The sequence below is a fragment of the Pomacea canaliculata genome, linkage group LG5, assembly GCF_003073045.1.
Source record: "Pomacea canaliculata isolate SZHN2017 linkage group LG5, ASM307304v1, whole genome shotgun sequence".
NCBI lineage: Eukaryota > Metazoa > Mollusca > Gastropoda > Architaenioglossa > Ampullariidae > Pomacea > Pomacea canaliculata.
The window spans coordinates 12,519,761-12,540,695 of NC_037594.1; the positions used below are offsets into that span (position 1 = coordinate 12,519,761).

Below are 20,935 nucleotides of genomic sequence, written 5' to 3' on the forward strand. Positions count from 1 at the left end.
AGGATATAGATAAAACTTTACACCGCACAAAACCTGAAGGGAAAGCCGCTCCCCATATGCTTAAAAAAAAAAAAAATCACCCTTTGTCACGCCTCAGAGTGTTTGCGGACGCCGGTCAAAGAGATCCCATAGGCTGGTAGGCTCGGCCAGCTGCAATATAAAGGGTTGACGAGTCCAGGATCCTCACAGTCCGCTCGAGTGTCTCGCCATCAGAAGTGATGGACACTCGACCTGTCGTTGTTTGTTAGACAGCGCGTGCGACAGATCACTAAATAAACAAATAATCATCTCTCCCTGCGGCCCAAGCATTTGACGAAATCTTTGAACATCGCAAAGTCTTCTGAGCAGTTCTGAGCTCGCTCTGACGAATTGCTTGTCTTTGGGTGAGAACCGCCGTCTGACAGGCAGGACATCGAGTGTGACAAGAGAATGAAGAGAGAATGGCACCAAGGAGTCTTCGGGGGAACATCAGCAATCCTCCTTCTGGGTGTCCTGGGGCTGGTACAGGTGGCACGAGTGAGTGCAGTCAGACGAGAGTACTACGTGGCTGCTGTGAAAGAAATTTGGGATTACGCCCCTTCGGGAAAGGACAATATGCCTTATAAATCCAAGAAAAACAAGTAAGTTCCAATGTTTTCATGAGTTTAAATGTCAATACCTGCTTGTTGAAATTTAGTGTGGCAGAAAATAAGTAATTTTATGAACGATTGAGCTTGACAAAAGCAGCACAACACTTCTTTCAATCTATTTATTAAGTTATGCTCGGAAAATGAGTATAATAGTGAATAATAATAAGAAAAAAAAACATTAACTACAACTGTTCTCAAAAGTATCAGTTACTTAAGATATAAGAACTGTGTATATTATGTATGTGATCATTTATCGTGCTGTTGCAAGCTGGTGGCTCTTTCACTGAAACAATTTATTTCTCGGCAGAGCATGAGAAGGAATAGGAAAACGTGTTGATTAGACTTTCTTTGTGTCCAGAAGATCAAAGTTTACCAAGGAACATACTTAAGAGATTTTAATTAAAGTTAAATAATTCTTTTAAAGAGACCTGTCATTTTCCTTTTCATATTTCACATATTGTATTCACCCGTTTCTGTAATTTTTGATAATCGTTTCGATCGCTGCCGTTTTGTAGAATGAAGTCATTTATTATTATTTAAATATATGTGCTTTGTCATAGGGAACCCCTTTAGGGCTGGACAACTTTTAAGCACATTTTTCTTTTAATTATACATCATTCAAAAAGAAAAATCCCTTTCAAATGCTGCCTGATTCCAACTTTATTTATTTTGCAAATCGACAGTGTACAGTCCACAGAAGTAATTATCACGTTTTTGGTGAGAGAAGCCAGCGGAAAAAAAGACTTGTTCGAATGTCACGAGAGCTAAAACAAGCAAAAAGTTTTTGAGCGACAGACGTTTTGCGAGGGGCTGAGCTATCTGTCCATGCGGTGTTTGCCCAAGGTGCTGTGGTGGTGGCAGGACAGAGACTAGAGGGGACAACTTCACCGAGTAGAACAGCATGCAGATCCCTGTGGATGCTTGGCTTCTTCAGCGGCCAACTCGAACACTCCTGAATCACGTTCGGAGGCCAAATGTACGACAAATGTGTGGACACACGTTTAGACAACTGTTTGAACAAGTGTTTGCTTATTGTCCATGTAATGATAGATGACTTTATTTAGATGAAGGAGATGACAGGAGATGCAGGATGAAGGCGTTCTTAGTTTGTCATCACAAAGATGTCATAGCGGGCCAACGCTAAATATGCTGAGATCTCAAAATTAACTAGAATTGCTGACAGTTGCTGTCACAAGGCTTCGTCACCGCGACAAAATAAGCTGCGTGTGTTGTTTTATTTTTTTAAACGACTGCATGGGTTAGGGAAGCCGCCGTTCAGCGTTTATTTTAAACAGACATGTTTGACCACTCGTCAACAGCTTAGGGCTGCTCCTATAGGGTCCAGACAGGTGAAAAAGGGACGCACGCATTGTGGCTCTGCATATCATCAATTCAATGAATAAAGTTGTATTGAATTGAATTGAATTGAATTGAATCATCTTCATCATAATGTTATTTTTCATCTTCTTCTCCGACGTAGTCATAGTATCCATCGTTTTCACCTTTTTTCTTCTATCTTTACGTTTACTATCGACATAACTACTGTGCTGCATGTTTCAGGTTAATGAAGGACGGTTGTAGGATTCAAGTTATAAACCTCAATCTTTTCAACCTGCTCCTGTCTGAACCCCTTAATTTTCTACAACTTAATTCACATTTTTGTTTGATATACGTGTTTACTATTTCAGCTTCATGTTGAGATCTTCTTCATCCCTGTTCACTTTCACAATCAACACCCATTAGTTTGACCTGCAGCGCTTGTTTTCTGTTCTCCGACAGCGCCTTCTCGCAAAACAGCACCTCAGACACCTACCTGGAGCAAGGTCCACAGAGAATAGGCAGAAGGTACAAGAAAGTCTTGTACCGCGAGTACACGGACGGAACCTTCACGGTCCAGAAGCCGCGCGAGGAGTGGATGGGGTTCGTGGGGCCGATCCTTGCCGGCGAAAAGGGCGACACCATTCGTGTTTGGTTCAAGAACATGGGAGATCGGGTGTACTCTATGCATCCACACGGCTTGCAGTACAAGAAAAACAGCGAAGGTAGTCATTTTGAAATAAATATCATCATCAACAACAGTAACAACCATGTTGCATTAAGTTTTAATACGAAAGTCATGCTCGTATACTTCTTTTCTTAGTCTTGACGAAGACCTCTCTGTATTTATGAATTAACAGTGGAAAAGTGTTTGTTATGTCTCAGGTGCTCTCTACCAAGACGGCACCTCTGGTTTTAACAAGGCCGACGACATGGTGCCGCCAGGAGAGGTGTACATGTACGATTGGCTCGTCACGGAGTCATCGTCCCCTGCCGACGATGACGAGGACTGTCTCACCTGGGCCTACCACTCTCACGTCAACCCAGCCCGTGACACAAACACGGGCCTTATCGGAATTCTGATCACCTGCAAACCGGGTACGTCTTACCAACGTCTTACCTCCATCTTACCAACTGTAGGAGAATCAAAGAGGATTTTGTTGCCCCCAGTGTGATACACAGTAAACCTGTTGAAACTGTAACAGTGGGACAAATAAAGTTGACCATTGTCATTGTCATTGAATTTAAAGAAAAATTCATAAACTGTCTTTTGGTGTTTTGTTAACGCAGGTACCTTGTCTACACTGAAACATAAATACGATAAGCAGTATGCGTTATTATTGTTTGTGACTGATGAAAACGACAGCTGGCTGATTGACGAGAATATCGAGACCTTCATTGCTGATCCTTCAATTATCGACAAAGAGGATCCTGATTTTAGGGTATTGTATAAAATACTTTTAAATACTTTGATGATTTTTTTATTATATGAATTACCAATGTCGTTAACGTTGGCCTCTAAAATAGATTGTAAACCATCTTAATTTTAAATGTCACACTGGACTTCGAGGACGCAGACGTGTTTATGACATTTTCCGACATGTATGAACAACAGCGGTTCTTCATTCGTAGAAACTGCTTGAACTGGGAGCATAGTCTAGGACTTGACTACTCGATCAGCAGTTCACATCTGTTTGCTCATCAAGGGGAACTTTATACTTCCCTTCTCTGAGTCTGGGATTGACTGACAAAAGCGGCTCGTTATGTAGCATCGTCACACCATTTCACTGTAACTATCTACAACAGATATTTCAAAGCGTAATAATGTCCAAAGCGTAGCTGAAAATAGTTTTTACTGTTTACAGGAAAGCAACAAAATGCACGGGATTAATGGAAGAGTGTACGGGAATCTGGAAGGGCTGACAGCTTGTGTAGGGGACAACATCTTGTGGCACCTCGTGGGGTTTGGGACTGAAGTGGACCTTCACACTCTCAGGATCAGCGGCCACTCATTCTCATCGGATAAACACAGGTTTGTAACGGAAAATATTACAATGCTTTTTTAAAGATATAATTAGACACAAAGACACAGAGATTGGTAAGGAATGTGTGAAGAAAAATACACGTCATTAAAAGCTCGGAGACTTCCCTACCCCCTGCTCTCATTTTTACCAAGTGAGCCACTCACAAGCAAATCATGTTCAGTGTTCAACTACCAACAGGGCGAGACTTCCTTTTTTTAAACAAACGTACAAGTTACCAGACTGAATGGTTTTCTGTTCATTGTTTGAAAGTCTTTGGCCATTTAATTTTTTTCTGTTTGTTCGCAGATATTTGTTCTTTTACTTTTGAGTATATTTGTTAAAAGTAAAAGAAAACTTATCATATTTTCTTGTTAGTGCTTAACGTTAACAATTTACTTAAGTTTAGAAGACTTTTCTAGCGCACTGGTACCACAAACTAGTTCACAGCGATGTGACTTGATTCATGCGCTTCATAAAATTAACAATAATAACTGTTTTCAAAGGGCTTCGTAGTTGTTAGTTGTTGCTTGTGTGTTACAGAATCGACTCAGTCACCCTGAATCCGGTTGACTTCGTAACAGCCAGCACGAAAATTAATGCGGTCGGCAGATGGCGCGTCAACTGTAATATCAATAACCACCTGCAAGGTGAGTACTAGAGAAAAAAGAACTTGTACTGAATTATGCCTGACGGTAACCATATTTTGAAATGTGCTTAGAGAGTTGGTTTTTAATTTCTCGAGGAATAAAAGAACAAAAGACGGTTGTTTATTCAAAGAGATAATTTATATCTTTATCTATTCATCCGAGTACGCAGAATAGGAGAAACATGACTGGCTAGAATGAAGCTGATCCCAAATTTTGAATTGACGTATAGCTAATGACGTTTTTGAAGTATAGCTAGTGACATTTTTGAAGCATATTTATAGCTAATGACGTTTCTGAAGTATAGCTAGTGACGTTTTTGAAGTATATTTATAGCTAATGACGTTTTCGAAGTATAGCTAGTGACGTTTTCGAAGTATAGCGAGTGACGTTTTCGAAGTATAGCGAGTGACGTTTTAGAAGTACAGTTACCTGGCGCTCTGTCCTGCAGCTGGAATGGCTGCCCTGCTGGATGTCGCCCAGTGTTCGTACGGGCATGGCAACGTCTTCTCCCTGTCCAGAACCCACAAATATCGGTTCTACTACATCGGCATAGACATCCATCTCTGGAACTATGCGCCATCCGGCATCAACCGCTTCGACGGTACCTCCCTTACAGAGCCTGGAAGGTAAAGACATGGCTAGCACTATATCCTCCCTAATTCAGTCCTTCCATCAGAATAAGCTGTGGAGATTACAATAAAAAATGTTCACTTGAATAGGGTCTTAGCCCTGCAACGTGGGAGAGCTCACTGGGTTTTTCACATCGCGCTATTCCCGAGAATGGTCCTTATCAATCGCTGTAAAAAATAGATTATCAAAACATATTGTAGACCTTGTCAAAAACACCAGGGGGATCATAATTCTCGCAAAAACGCATGTCCACCGAGATCGTGTGAGGCTGAGACAAAGGTTCTTTGATTCGTTAGCTATCACCAGGGATGAGCGCCATGACGACATCAGTCATCAGATAGGACTCCGCTGCAGGGTATCCTAGATTAGACCAGAGACATCCGAGACTAGAGCGGATATCTTAATTTCTTTTAGAGAACATCTGGTGGCCTGAGGCGACTTACAAAGATTTCGTTAACAGAATATTGAATAGGACCGTCTGTCCCTGGCCATGCAGCAAGCGATGTATATATCTCTCTCGTTCACAAACACACACGCAGACTTTCTTTACCGCACAGGGGAACACCCACTTATTAATTACTGCCTTCACCTGTTAAAGAATCTTTCCAGACCTATCATCCTTCCCGCTCAGATCTCTCAACGAAGGGAGGTTTTGACATTGAATTAATTACTTTTGAACATCAAAATGCCCTTTTTATTTTTTTATAAGTAGGAAATAATACTAACAATAACAGCAAAATTTACTGTACTTACAAGTACACTAACGTCAGAAAGGTGTGAACCGTAATAATAAATGTAATATTAAAAATTATCGAAACGAGATGAATAGGTTAAAAGACTATTACGACATACACATTTATATCACCTTTTTCTAACCTCCCAAACATATACTTTCCATAACGCCTTTTATTAAAAATAACATATCATTTGTCTTATGCCGATGTCCTCGCAATAAATCAGTCTACATCAGTGGTTCTTAACCTTGTTTGAGGTACCGAACCCACAAGTTTCATATGCACATTCACCGAACCCTTCTTTAGTGTCATCACGAATTGCGGGTGTGTCTTGACCTCCGTGGCGGATGCTCCGCCGAACCCCTAAGACCGACTCACCGAACCCCTAGGGTTCGATAGAAACCCCGGTTAAGAACCACTGGTCTACATCCATAACAAAGAGGGAAAGTAAAATTTAAAAGAGGATCTTAAATATTCCAAAATTCCCTACCTCCACAGATTTATTATAGTGTTAAATCGGTGTCTGTTTTTAGCAGTGATAATTCTTAGTCATCCTTGCGAATTTTGTTGTCAACAATAAAAGACAGATCAATATTTTCAACCAGTTATCATGTCGTCTGTAAACGCTCTGTGTATAATAAAGCATTGGTATCTGTTTAGCCCATCTGAGATCTACTCCAAGAAGGACAGCGGACATATTGGCCTGGAGTATTACAAGGCCAGATACCAGGAGTACACCGACGCAACGTTTACACACTTGAAAAAGCGCGGACCTGACGAAGAGCACCTAGGGTTGATGGGACCTGTGATTCGAACGGAAGTTAATGAAGTCGTTGCTATAACGCTGTACAACGATGCAGACCGGCCTTACTCCATCCATCCCCATGGCGCAGTCCTCGTCAAGATGTATGAGGGCGCCCTCTACAACGATAGCGACTTCTGTAAGCGTAACTCCATTTTCTTTTCTCAAATAATTTTTGTGCATCACGTTACATACTAGTTTAATACAAAGTTTACAATGACTGTGAAATAAATTTTCGTTTTGAAGATAATACGGGTTTCACCTCTTTCCATTGTTTCCTTCTATGTAATTGTAAGAACTTTCATTCATACGTACGTCCTGTGAACAAAGCAGTCTTATGATTCCGCACGACGGTGACCATGTGTGATGGCAGCCAAACAAGACGACCTGGTGAAGCCGAAGCAGAAGGTAACGACGTACTGGTACATTCCGGAGAACATGGGGCCGGGGCCCACTGATCCTCCCTGCATCACCCGCCTGTACACGTCATCGTCGCTGGACGTGGTGCGGGACTCCAACGCCGGTCTGTTCGGGCCCATCCTCATCTGCCGCCGAGGGGCGCTGGGAAAAGACAATAAACAGGTAATGAGCTGTCATTGGTTCGTCAGACGGAAATAAGAGTTGTGTTAAAGTGTATTTTAATAAGATTTTTTGACCATTGAAATAGCTAGCACATTTACTTTTGTCATTAGAGATTGGATTGTGATTGGGCACATAAACTGGTGTCAGGTGTGTTCTTCATCTTCACCAGGTACAGGTGGATCGCGAGTTCTTTCTATTGTTTTCTAAAATCGACGAGAACGAGTCCTGGTACATTGATTTCAACATTCAACAAGCTGGCCTGGTCAACGTGAACCCTGCAGACCCTGAATTTCAGGAATCGAACCGCAAGAACGGTGAGCTATGATCCCGCAGCTATGCTCTGTCCCCTTTTTATGAAAGCGCAGTTTTATCTGCATCTATCATTTCGTTGAACAAGATCGCTGGAATACGTTTAGACAGTGCATTTTCCCCCCTCAAGCAGTTCGTCTCTAAGCCGCTTAATTAATATGATAGCTGACATATTTACTGCCTGCTGACTGAGATGATCTTTATCTTTCCTCCCCCAGGTATCAACGGATATATTTACGGCAATTTGCCAGGCCTTGACATGTGCACGGGGGATCGCGTGTCGTGGCACGTGCTTAGCCTCGGCTCCGAGGCTGACTTGCACAGCGTCTACTTCCACGGTCATGACGTCACCGACTTCGACACCCACCGTAGCGCCGTCCCCCTCCTGCCGGGGCTCACCAAGACGCTGTACATGCACACCATCAACCCGGGTACTGCGCTTATTGATGCTCGCCTCTGTGTGTTTGTTAAAGTACAGCAGATTGACTTAAATTCTCTTGACATCGTTTAAGCTACTCGCATGACTGGAAGGGCAAAACCATTTAACATATGCTAATGAAGCGTTGTTCAGATAACTTTTTCTAAAATCCACTTAAACAGATATGTATCTCACGATCAGAGAACTTCTCTCGAAGTTTGTAAGTTCATGTGTTGTAAAGAAATAATCCTATTCGTTTGAAACTCGATTTGCGCTTGTGCTAAGCTAATATGGGGAGTAGTACAGTTGATGAGTAAGAACGGTTTCACTTGTCTGGTCAGGTGAGTGGGCTCTCGTCTGCCGCACCAATTCTCACTACACGGCAGGCTCCATCGCCCTCTACAACGTCAGCGACCACTGCGACTTGAAACGTGAGCACAACATAGGGCCCAGCGACGTCTTTCACCGGCCCCGGCGAAGGTACTACATACAGGCTGAGGAGGAGCTTTGGAACTTCTTGCCCTCAGGGATCGACCAGATTAGTGGGCAGCAGCTCAATGACTCCAGCTCGTAAGTACCCGCTGAGAATTAGTAGAGCTGACAGAAAAAAGCTGTGACGGGCAGATTTCTAGTACACACTGGACTCTTCTTTGACCTAAGGGTGATGTTTTGTCGCCTTTCAAGGTCCAGCCCCTCTGTAGTCGTGGGAGATAAAGAAGGGGCAGAGGGTGGCTGACAGGCTCTTGTGACAATTGGATTGGCCTAGCAAAATACAGAAGTGAATCGCGCAATGAATGAATCATTTCTTGATAATACAAAAACTAATCACATCTCAGTCAGATTGACATCAATCACTGCAGCCTGTCGGTCAGTACACAACCGTAAAACTCTCCATTTACATACTTTCTGTCAGTGAAGGATTTTTGTGTTGTACACTCTCTGGCTAAATTCTGATAGCAGCGAAGTAGGCTTGTTTTAGTAATCGTGATTTTCAAGCCAACGTCTTAAATTTTATATGAATGATATAGAAATGAAATCTGAACGCTAAAAATTTAATGTGATTACGAAGGCTTTTATACGTATTTGTTGTGTAGATTGTTGTAGATATAGAACTGTTTCACACTGCGCTTCACGTGATATGCAAATGAACGCCACAATCCTGGAAGACAGTCACTGAAAACTCTAGCAAGGGAGGTCATCCTGCTAACTATTTTTAAGGCTACTTTTCCAGTAGCTTCCCTTCCTGGTGACTTTCGTTGCTATCTATCATAGACGTTATGCCTTAAGGCAGACCTACCCCTCCTTTGTTTTTGACACTACGCTTAAAACATATATATAAGCAATGCTGTCATACAGAAAATATCAAAATTTTACTGACTTGGCTAAAATATTGCCTTCCAAGCACAGCTGTACATGCATGCCAAATTTTAAGAATTTCTGTCAAGTATACGGCAAGAGGAAATAGAAAGCTGCCCCCTTGAGCAAAACAAATTATTCCTAACATTTTAAAAATTGTTTTGTCCCACAGCGACGGATACATCTTTACGACGTCTGATCCTCCATATTTGGGCACAGTTTACAAAAAGGTCCGCTATCATCAGTACACTGATGCCACGTTCACAACCGAGATCCTGCGAGAGGACGACGAACAGTTCATGGGCATGCTTGGACCAGTCATCCTAGCAGAGTATCTGGACATCATCGAAGTGTACTTTCGAAATATGGCCTCAAGGCCGTACACTATTCATGCCCAGGTATAAACTGTCAAGCTCGTTCAGAACGTTAGCCTTATTCAGACAAAAATATGTATGTCTATGGGCATAAAAAAACAAAACCCCCCCCCCCAAAAAACAACAAAAACAACCAAACAATCAAAAAACAAAACTAAAAAATAACAGCTAATTTATCTTTGTCTACAAGTCTTTTCGAGTGGTGTCTGAATCTGTCAATGATTAACTTGTGAATCCGCACGAGAAGTATAGTTCCAAGCTGGTGTTTGCTGTTAATTTTGTATCCACTCATGATCATAACGCAATGACAAACAAGTACAATGTGTTGGAAACTTTTGAGAAACTAAGTCCTACTCACGGCAGTTCGTTCAGTTTGGAGTACCTATCTTAAGAGAAACGTGTGCTGCTCACTATACCTTTCAAGCATAAAAGTAGTAAATAAATACAAGAAAAATAAAGAAACACAATAAAGAAAGGACGTAGACTAAAGACGCATGCGTACTTACAGGGTGGGAGTGTTTGCACTCTGAGGCTTACACAAATAGACACAGGCCACTGATTTGGATTTATTAGCTAAACGCAAGCCTGAACATGTTGCAGGGACTATTTTACAACAAAAGCAATGAAGGTTTGTCTTACGGAAGTAACCCCCAGCACACCTCGGCGTCACAAGGCGTGAACCCTGGAGAAACTGTGAAGTACGAGTGGTCAGTGCCACTGGACTACGCGCCGGCCACCGGTGACCCCAACTGCATCGTGCAGGCCTACTACTCAGCCGTTAACCCCCCGAAGGACACTAATTCTGGACTTTTGGGTGACTTTTTTGGTTACGATTTTAGCAGCTTATTGCCCTTCTGGTAATCTGCCCACATTGTGGAACATTCTGTAAGATGTATTTTTCTGGAAATTTGTGTACACTAATTTAAAAATTCTGAAAATCTTACTGATCGATGCTATATTGTTTAACTTCTAACGTGTCAATATTTTATAGTCTTTTTATGTTCTACTTCTATTTCTTATCAAAATCTGTCCTCGTTTTCTGATGTTACATTCAGCCTATTCACATCTTTTATTAAAGATTCGGTTTTTGTCAGTTGTAAGTCTTCTTGTGAAAATATCAGCATACAGTAAATTTTACCTTTGGTTATTTAACAATATATTTGTATGTTATTTCTTTGACTGTACTGTAATTATTTTTAAACAACACTGATACTTCTTAACCCAGATATAAAAGGAAAGGAGGGAAAGAGAGAAACAGAGATAGAGAGAGAAAAAAGAGAGACAAGGAGAAAAATAGAGATTTGTTATTGCAAGACACAGGTCAGGTGACATTTTTTTCATTTTCCAAAAGTTGCATTTTTAAAAAAATATTTCTTGTTTCCAATAGGTCCTTTTGTGATCTGCAAGCCTGGAATTCTTGACAAACGTGGAAGGCGTCAGGACGTCAAGAAGTCAGCGCCGCTTTATTTCAGTATCATCGACGAAAATGAAAGCTGGTACCTAGAAGATAACATCAGAATGTTTGGTACTCCAGACTCTGCTAGCGACCCAAGATTTCAAGAAAGCAATCTAATGCACAGTAAGAAAAAAAACATCGTTAGTTTTCATGCTTGGCTATATTGTAAAGACATGATATTTGTGCAACAGACGGAGGCTTGGGTACAAAAAGGAGCTACACCATAACCATCTGGAGCTAACTATAAGTTATAATGAAGTACATAGATACAGCTTAATGGGAAAACTTACAAATATATAATGACATCAAGTTGACACATTCGTCGTCGAGTCGTAATGCTAGTCTTTAATTGACCTCACTAAGACATAAACGTTAGACTGAAGACTGGTTTGAAAACGATTTGCATACAAAGACAAAGCCGAAAGTCAATGAGAAAAAAACAACAACTAAAGGTAAACAAATGGTAAAAGCAGTTCTGAATGATGCCCTTATTTGGCAGGTAACAGTTTAACCAATGACAGTTTATATCTAAGAATATTTGTCCAGTGTGATTATCTTCTGTGATAACGTGTTCTAAAATATCTTGACTTGCACCACCCAGGTATCAACGGCTACTTATACGGGAACAACCCTCCACTAACTATTCCCCAGTACGAACTGGTTGATTGGCAGCTCATGAACTTGGGATCCGAACTGGACATTCACGACGTCCATTTCCATGGCAACGAGATTAACGTGTACGAGAGCGGCATACACCACCGGGACGTGATGCAACTATATCCGGGCATCTTCCGTGACGTCACCATGAACGCCACCATGCGCGGGAAGTGGCTGCTGCACTGTCATGTGCACGACCACATCAAAGCCGGCATGGAGACCTTCTATGCCGTCGTCTAAGAACCAGCATTGCTTCCGAGACATTGTAAAAGAGCAGCTGCATACTTGTAAATACAAATTATGTTGATCCATTGTTTGATCCGAGAAAGACAACGGTTGACTAAAAAGTTCTGTCAAAATTCTGATTTTCTTTGAATTTTTGAGTTTTTTGTGTGTGCGTGAGCAGAGGTGTTTGATTTTATTTTTAAAGGAAACAGGAATTCTTAGTTTCTAACACTAAACGCTTACCTCCCTCTATAGTACCATGAAGGACAGTCTTTGACAGAGTGTCGTGCCGGGTCACATGACCAAACCAGACCAGCGTACTTCGCTTGACTGTTGTGAGTAGAGGTTCCTGGTGTCATAGTGTGTGACGACCAAGCTTTGTAAAAACTCATTGGTTTTATGTTCCTTGTAAGAATTGCTAAGATTGTTCTGATGCTATGGCTGTGCCGGTCTGTGTCCAAACCTAGGCATTGTCGCTGCTGAAGTCACAATCCAGTAGATATCTGCCCTGAGCTACCATCTTTGCACAGGGTGGCTCCAACGTTTACCTCTTCCAGTCATACATTGTTCATGTGGATCTCTGCTTTTTCGTTTCAGATGATGATGCTTTTGCTCTTGTCAGTGCTGATCTCTATTCCATATGTGCAAAGCGTAGGTTAAAAATCGGCCTTCCCCCTTTTTTAAAATAATTTTTTGGAACAGCACGGGTGATATAGCTCCTGCAGTTTTGTTGTCTTCATACATGGAAGTCGACAATAAGACATCGTGCAGAGATACAAGAGGAGACCAGTTTGCGGATTTGGGTGTAAGGCTGACAACGGCTTCGACTACGTCCCTGTGTTCACTTGAGGGCTGCCAACTTCGAAGCATCTTATAATGGTGACGACAGCTATTTCATCCATTGGTAAAGAATAAAAAGTGCATGATCCTCCTACATTTAACAATCTATTTCGTTATTATTATTAATTCGTGTGTGTGCTGGTAATAGCACCGTGCTTTAAGTTTTTTTTTAAGCATTTTATTTTGTGACATATGATACGGGGGGGGGGGGGGGAAGTGTTGGGGAAAGAGATAGGCTAAGAATAAACAACTAGACACCAACAACAGCAGAGGTATGTTAAATCTGTCAGCCCATGTTATTTAGTAACCAAAAAACATAGTTACCGGAGCGTGTGGAGGACGTGGAAGGTGCACGCACTGAAGGAGGTGGTGGTGTCGTCTGAGGTCTTCACGAAGCAGGAACGAGTTCAGATGGGGATGGGGGAGTAAAATGGGGAAGAACAACAACAAGAATTTAGGGAGTTTGACAAAGGAGCGATCATGACCGATTTTAGAATATGATCCTCATGTCCCCGGTAAACAAATTGCGCGCCACGTAAAGAGAAGACATGTCAGAACAAGTGCCGGGCTGAACTCTCTTCTGATATTGCGTATCTTGTCTGATGGTTCTGAACATACAGATATCAGACAATTGGTTTTGTTCGCATTCTTAGAATGCAGCATGTAGAAGTTGTCGCCAAAAGTATCGAAAAGCCTTATACATCACAAAAACGAACGACATCGCTACTTAGCACACTTCTGAACAATATAAATAAATAAATTAAATTACTCTTTCGTGGGTAGAATTTAACAAGCAGTGCCAATATAATGTCATAAATTCGCGCAAAGTAGAATTTATTATTAAGCATTGCAAATTTGTTTTTACAACTAATATTTAATCTCTATAGATTAGCAGTGGCTAGATGCTATAACTACTACTGATTCAGCCCATACACTGTAACGTGATAGTTTAAAACTAAATCAGGTTGATAATCTTAAACATTAAACAGAGAATAGAGTGATAATGAACTGTCAACTCCAGCCTGTTAGCAACAGGATATAACGAGTACTATATAAGAGTACAAAAGAGTACAACATAAAGTTCTAAAGGTAATCCAAAGCACAGAGTAGTTAAACCTTTATACACTATCACTGTTTTAATATCTGATATTTAATTACCTTTATATGTATTCATTAGCCCATCTACGAGTCTCTTCTAACAATAACATTATTTATGCAAATTAGACAATTTCAGCTTAAAAGCGGACCGTCATTTTCAGTTACTAGCTCTTTTACAACTCGCGGTCTCGGATACTTGTTGCATTCTTACTCATAAATATCTGCAGCATGATCAAACACGTAGGTTATTTTCAATTGACAGCACTAACACCGTCGTCTTTATTTTTCCACGTGTCAAAACAAATGTGGGTGGGCGTCGGTGTGTACTGATATTCAGAAGAATAAAGGACTAGCACCACTTCTATCTCTAAATCGAGGAAAACATTACATCAAGGAAACACGTTTTTGCTTCAGATAACATCCAAATATGGTGAAAGTATGGTTGGCACCGAATATCACAATCCTGTTTCAATACACTACGTTATAAAAGTGGAACAGTTGAGCAGCAAGGTTCTCACCGGTCTTACGCAGTACGGGGCCAAAGAAGAAAACGCGTGTGACGACACACAAAGACAGGTTTCGAGTGGGAATCCGTGTTGGGATGGAGGTAGGGAGGAGGTTGTGGCTAGGGTGATGACAACACGTTAGCTGTATGTAACTGAAGTGGCGGTAAATATACAGAACACTGTAATAAAATACAGCAGTGAGCGGTGTTGGGGCATTTTCTTAGTGAAAGCGTTAAATCGGAGTCAGATTACACGTGATATACATTGGAGGCACCAGGAAAAGCGAATTTTAAACCGACGAAATCGTTAAATCAAGGAAAGTATAATGGAGGATAAGGTTTATGAGGCTTTCGCCGAGACTTCCGAGAACGAACGTTATACCGAGGAGATCGTTAACTTGAGGTTTTACTATAATATATATATACATATGAATGTAAAGTTTATTAAAATATCTTGCACTATCTAGGTGTTAACGGCTGCTTATACGGGAACAGCCCTCTACTAGTTATTCCCAGTACGAGCTGGTTGATTGGCAACTCATGACCTGGAGATCAGAACTGAACATCCACGACGCCCATTTCCAAGGCAACAAGATTAATATGACGACAGCAGGATACACCACCGGGACGTGACGCAGCTATATCCGGGTATCTTCCTTGAAGTCACCATCAACAAAAAGTGGCTGCTGCACTGCATGTGCACGACCGCATCATATATGGCATATACCGTCAGCTGCGATCGCCCAACTGCTAACTGAAATAATGTTCAAGAACAACTATACACCCGTAAATAGGTTTTACATTGATTACCATCGAACTTTTATGCTGAAATTATCTCCCTTGTTTTGACCACTACTTAAAAGCTAATCTTAAACACATTTACTTTTATTTATTATTTAAACAGCCTAATACACGTTTACACGTTTGAGTGACAACAAATTGTTTTAATCTTTATTAACTGAAATGATCGTCCAATAATTTTTTACAAATAAAACATGCATTGCCTTTCGACTAGTTCGACTTTTTTTATATCACTATAAAATACCTACAGTATTTTTTAAAAGTTGCTAAAAGCAGCACAGAACTCTTCGTCGTATTTTGATTCTTTCCGGATGTAAAACAAATGAAGTGCGCATGCAAAGTACGACCAGTTTGGAGTGCATGGACGTTTAGAGAGAGGCTAGGTGATTTGTGTCTCTCTATTCCTTGGCATTTGTTACGTATGCAATCTACTTCTGTCGAATGAAAGGAAAGTTAGAACAAAAGAACAAAGACTATTCATAAAAAACTTTAGGCAGTTAATCGCTAGTATCGTGCGTCCATGAATAATTAATGTCAAGCACATTATATACATCGACAGTTTGAACGTACAACGGCCAAGGAAGGGTCCACCTCTTTCTCACGCCTTGAGTAGGTTGAAGTAAGAGAAATAATGTCCACTGTTGCCAAGTAGTGTGGCAGGCCGCACTTGTACAAAGAAAGGTAACACGCTGCAAAGCCTCTTGTAGTTCCGGCTTAAAATATACATGTATAAACACACACACGAATGCACACACACACAAACACCAAGTCGCTACAAAGCGTTAAATGGTTAAATAAAAGAGGTGCTGAAGAAGTTAAGCGCATGCGCAAGAAATATTAAATGCAAAGATGGCAAACAACAAAACTGTCAATAACATTTTCAGCATGGTCAAATCCTTTCTGCCCACCTGCAGGTCAATGTGCAAAACAGTGATTTATTTTTCTGTTATCGGGCGTGATGCCAAGTTTTCCAGTTTTCCATACAGAACTGGTGCCATCCAGTATTCAGAAGCTACAGTCGCTGATATTTTTGAATGGTTTGGTACTCAGTGACCAGGTAAAGTGCAAAGAGCAGCAATTGCGCATTAGAGAGAAATGTGTGCTGTTTATTGTTACCAGAAGCTGCGAAAATTATTCGCCTTCTAAGTTATTTGTAACTTTTCAAAACAAGTCTTTTTACAGGTAGATGCCAAGGCATTCTAAAGTGCCCAGGTTTTCCGTGGAGTAGTATTAAATAAAACTGCACAATTTTAAGTAGGCATGATTTGTTCAAGTCTCCACAGGTGTTAGACTGAGCATAATGTAAACATGGATAAACTTCCTCTTTCATCTGGGAAAACACCTGAAAACAACTCGAAAATAAATGTGAAGATAAAAGTACACGTAGAGGTGGGTGTTTATGTAGCGTTGGTAGCTATTTAGAAATCAGGTCAGTCATCCTGGTTCTATTTTCTCTTTTAATAAAGTACGTGGTGCTTTTGAGCACTGGAAGACATCGTCATTTGAAACTTTTTCGTTCTCTCTCTCCTCCCTCCCCCGTGTGTGTGTGCGTGTGCGCTCGCACTATGAACAATTATCAAGAAAGCATAAGCGAAATACAAGCGTGTTATTCCACCTATGTTTGCTACAGGAAATGCGCTGCATGAACATGTCATCTGATATAGTGTTTACAGACCAAACAGAAAAAAACAACAAGAAAGCAGTAAGCAGTACAACCGGATTCTTTCACGTCTTGCAGGTTCCCGACCACAATCGACATCGACATGGAATTCTAAAGCTTGATTTCTTAGTATCACGTCTGTTACCTTCTGAAAATATCAGAGCTAGCTATGTCTACAGAAAAGGGCACCATATTTCGAGTCTAGACATATCTGCCCATACACCATGTCACACGTATTTATTTATAATTATTCACAGAAGTAAAATCAAAGTGAAAGGTTTGTTTCCTAAACAAGTTAGTCTTTTTAAAGTATCACCGTTAAGGAAACAGCTTCTTCCCAAAAGGACACGGGACCATAAGCAGCATTGACAGCCAGCAAGATGATTTCACCCCCTGGTACTATCAGGTGCTTCTAAATACTCCGGCGTAAGAAGTAATATCACATAAACCACAAAATTAAACGATATAATCTCATACTTCCCTCTTCATAAAGACTAGACCAGATTGTAAGCGTGGGTGTAGAGATCTCGACAATCATTTAGTGCAGCCGCCACTCAGCTTAACCCGACATCACACGCTTTAATTTAATCCATAAAACAAGTGGATAAGAACTTGTGTGATTGTCTGCAGCAAGCATGTCATTCAGCTGCAAGTGAGAGAATTTCCCCAGGAGTTTCAGTTCGTGAGGGTCTGATCCTGGGGAGAATCTTCTTCTTCAACGACATGTAACTGAAATCCAATCATGTGTTCTAGAACGTCCATTTACTTTGACTTTATAGAATTGTGTGAAGGTGGCTTCAGCCAAGCCATTTCGAGATCCTGCGCATTGCATGTTTAGCGCAGTCGTAACTTAAACCGGAAGTAGACTCAGTCGGTTTTACGTAGCCTCGTATATCAGTCTTCCGTACAGCTGTATCCGCACCGCCCTTTGCTTTGAGAACTGATGGATGAGAGATTGTGCTGCCACAACACGTGTCAAACAGAATGTGTCTTCAGTCAAAGGCGCCGCTGCTACTTCTACTACTAGTACGTCAGTACGCAGAGACTAAGACTGTTTTCGGTTAGTGTGTGTACATTTGAAACAAAGATTTCGGATTTGCGAAAAAAAGGCTCTTTAGGTAGCAGCAGACAGTCCAAGGACCAATCAACAGCCTGAACTTAGCACAGTTGAATAAGACTATGATTACCAAAGTTCTCCCTTGCTAGCTTTCTCTTTCTTTCTTTCTCTGTCACTCGTTCAGGGACTCCGTTACATATTTCTATTTCATGGCACAGAGTTTGTGTAAATCTGTGTGTAAATATGTAAATCCAGGACTGATTCAGGGCTTAAGATTCTTTTATTGATCTGTCACCTTCTGACCTGGACGGGTAAACCTGAAATATTTATTGAGAGTGGAGAGCGAGTTTAGCGCATGAACTCCATTGTTTGGGTCACGCCAGGGGTCAAGCAACGTTCCCATGCTTTTCTCACACTATTGGCCGTTAAGTTCAAGACCTTCGATAAGCACACTTGATCACTGAGTACCTTTGGACCTATCCTACACTTACCCTAAGTCTATCGAATCCTAAAAAGACGTTTACTTTGGGGGACTCCAGTCACTGGTGCAATTATTGTGTAGAACGAACTTGTCGAATTTCTTAGTTTATAACGTAAAGGAATGTGTTCATTAAAACTGTAGAACTTCCTTTTAGACTAAAGAGTTTATTTTCTTAAAGTGCGTAGAGTGCAGAGAAGCTTTCCTCCCATCTGGGTGTTTTAACATTCATCTGTTTGACATACAGAACAGACAGTTCGCGTCAGGGGACTAAAACAACAATTCCGGGTGGCTGTGTTGCCGGAGAGACGCTAACGGTACAAGTTACATGTGTTTGTGATCGTATTTCCCATCACTATCATCATAGTCAATGTCGAAGGATTGTCCCTGCCTGTCCGAATAAAAAGAAATGTGTCCACATCCTTGTGCTAAACAAACAGACCCAATCTAGTCTGGTAAAAACAACTTGACAAGCCCACTTTAGAAAATTTGTATAATAAAAGGCTTTTGAAGCTTCATTAATGCTTACTCTTGTACGTATTCACCTTAAGGCTGCTGTGCGAAAATGCGTCCACGTGTTTTGTAAAATAAAATATTTTGTGACCGCGTTACTTACCGTGACAGTGAATAAGGTTTCCGACAGGTGTGGCACAATTATAGAAAAGAGTTTTGGGAATTAAGAAACAATCTTGTCTACAAATTGTTCTTCTCCCAAATGAAAGTAAAGTAAGAGGGTAGAAGGTTATATTAGGGACATTGTCTCTTTGCCAAGTTTTTTTTTTTTTTTGCACTAGCTTTAAAGCAAGATTCTTTGATCTCCAACACCTCACCTTAACAGCAGTTGCATTGTGTATGCGTGTTTATATGTTGATGTGTATGCGAGTGGGTGTATGTGTGGGTATGAGAGTGAGAGAAGAAGAACAAGAACAACTTTGAGGAGAAGCGATGAAGACACTGATGACTTTGACATCGGCAGTTTGATAAATTTGTGTGCCAGTGTGTATCTCTGTGTTTCTAGTGAAGTCAGACTAAGTACATGTAGGTGCGGACGGAATGTCCTCCTCACTAACAGTAACAGTTTTCTTGTCTTTCAAGTTAATGTTATCACAGGTCCTTGCGTTTCGTGATTTAAAAAAAAATGTCACAAAATAGGAACAAAAATAACAAAACGGTGCCAGTTTCACATGTGTCCAAAAATGTCCACATCAGGTGGTCAAAATGCATCACTCTGTCCTAGAAAGAGCACCTAGGTAAGTTACAAAGACTATTGACTGTTTGTATTATGGAGTCGATAAATAGACTGCTACCCAGGCCGTATCACTTTCATATGGTGTCAATAAATAGGATGCTACTGTGGCCGGATCACTTTGTAAAGTTTGTCTACACCAGCGTAAAGCTCCAAGACGTACACGACACGGGGAATGAAAGCGATGGGCGTTTTGAGGTGTGACTCGTATTATTTGGCTTTCTCCGGGTCATCGCGGATAAGACACACATAACCGGTTAGCTAGACAAGCAAGTAGAGAAAACATATACTGTGTCCTATCTTTTTGAGTGAAACAGGATAAAATATTGAGTGTAAAGGAGTGCAACAATGGTGTTCTCGTATCAATGAAAAAAATGGAAAAGAGCCTTTCAAACTGTGTTTATTTAAAATAATCAGGGGACACGTCAAAGCAGCTCACCTTTCTAACTGACATGGTCATGAAGTTCTTTCGTTCTGAAGAATGAGCCATTTTTGAAGGGGATGGACTAGACGAGAGTTCAACGCGGTGAAGTCAAAGGTGATAAGCAGGCGTGCCATCTCGATGAGGGACCAAAGAATGATCCTCAATTTTGCCCCACGAATAAAGTGCTCCTGGTACGAGATATTTTGCAACACATGGCCTGAATATATCGAATCTTACAGAACATTTCCAAAAAATGTTTCTTCTTAGGCTGACATCGATTAAAAAAAATATTCAAGTGGCTAATGGGGTTAGATGGTAATTGCTGACCGGAATTGTTTTCTTTCAAAGTTTAAAAAGTTTAGTATCTATCATTTAAGCAGAACTTACTATTTTACTTACCTTTTCCTTCATGTCAGGTTTGAAAACTTCCTATCCTTCGTCATCATAAGCAAATTTGACGTCCCTAAGATTCACTTGACAGTAGGGCGGTACTCAGATAGGGACTGGCTGCTGTGTGACATTCCAAATAGTGTCTAGAGTAGAACGACAATCCAGTAACAAAGAATAAGATGGAAATGCTGTTGTGTAGAACTGTTGTACAAACAACTAATTTATTATAAAATTATATATATATATCAACATATATGTATCTAACATCAATTTCTT

The 20,935-nt window shown here is 40.8% G+C and overlaps 1 protein-coding gene across 1 annotated transcript; it reads left to right on the forward strand.

Moving 5' to 3' along the window:
* The first annotated feature begins 209 nt into the window (after positions 1-209).
* On the forward strand, positions 210-12,300 carry LOC112564604 (hephaestin-like protein). The gene is made up of 16 exons (XM_025239530.1): positions 210-620; positions 2,409-2,671; positions 2,832-3,044; positions 3,237-3,388; positions 3,812-3,978; positions 4,511-4,617; positions 5,066-5,243; positions 6,642-6,922; positions 7,157-7,365; positions 7,535-7,679; positions 7,893-8,105; positions 8,434-8,662; positions 9,621-9,846; positions 10,423-10,636; positions 11,210-11,401; positions 11,880-12,300. Exons 1-16 carry the CDS (start codon positions 430-432, stop codon positions 12,173-12,175), a joined length of 3,276 nt encoding a protein of 1,091 aa, XP_025095315.1. The 5' UTR covers positions 210-429; the 3' UTR covers positions 12,176-12,300.
* The last annotated feature ends 8,635 nt before the right edge of the window (positions 12,301-20,935 follow it).

Bases quoted from the DNA above. Each gene is read 5' to 3' on its own strand.
- LOC112564604 (XM_025239530.1), top strand. From the start codon at position 430: ATGAAGAGAGAATGGCACCAAGGAGTCTTCGGGGGAACATCAGCAATC. The intron at 5,244-6,641 runs GTAAAGACATGG...GTATCTGTTTAG, and splicing joins TCCCTTACAGAGCCTGGAAG to CCCATCTGAGATCTACTCCA. The intron at 8,106-8,433 runs GTACTGCGCTTA...TTGTCTGGTCAG, and splicing joins CATGCACACCATCAACCCGG to GTGAGTGGGCTCTCGTCTGC.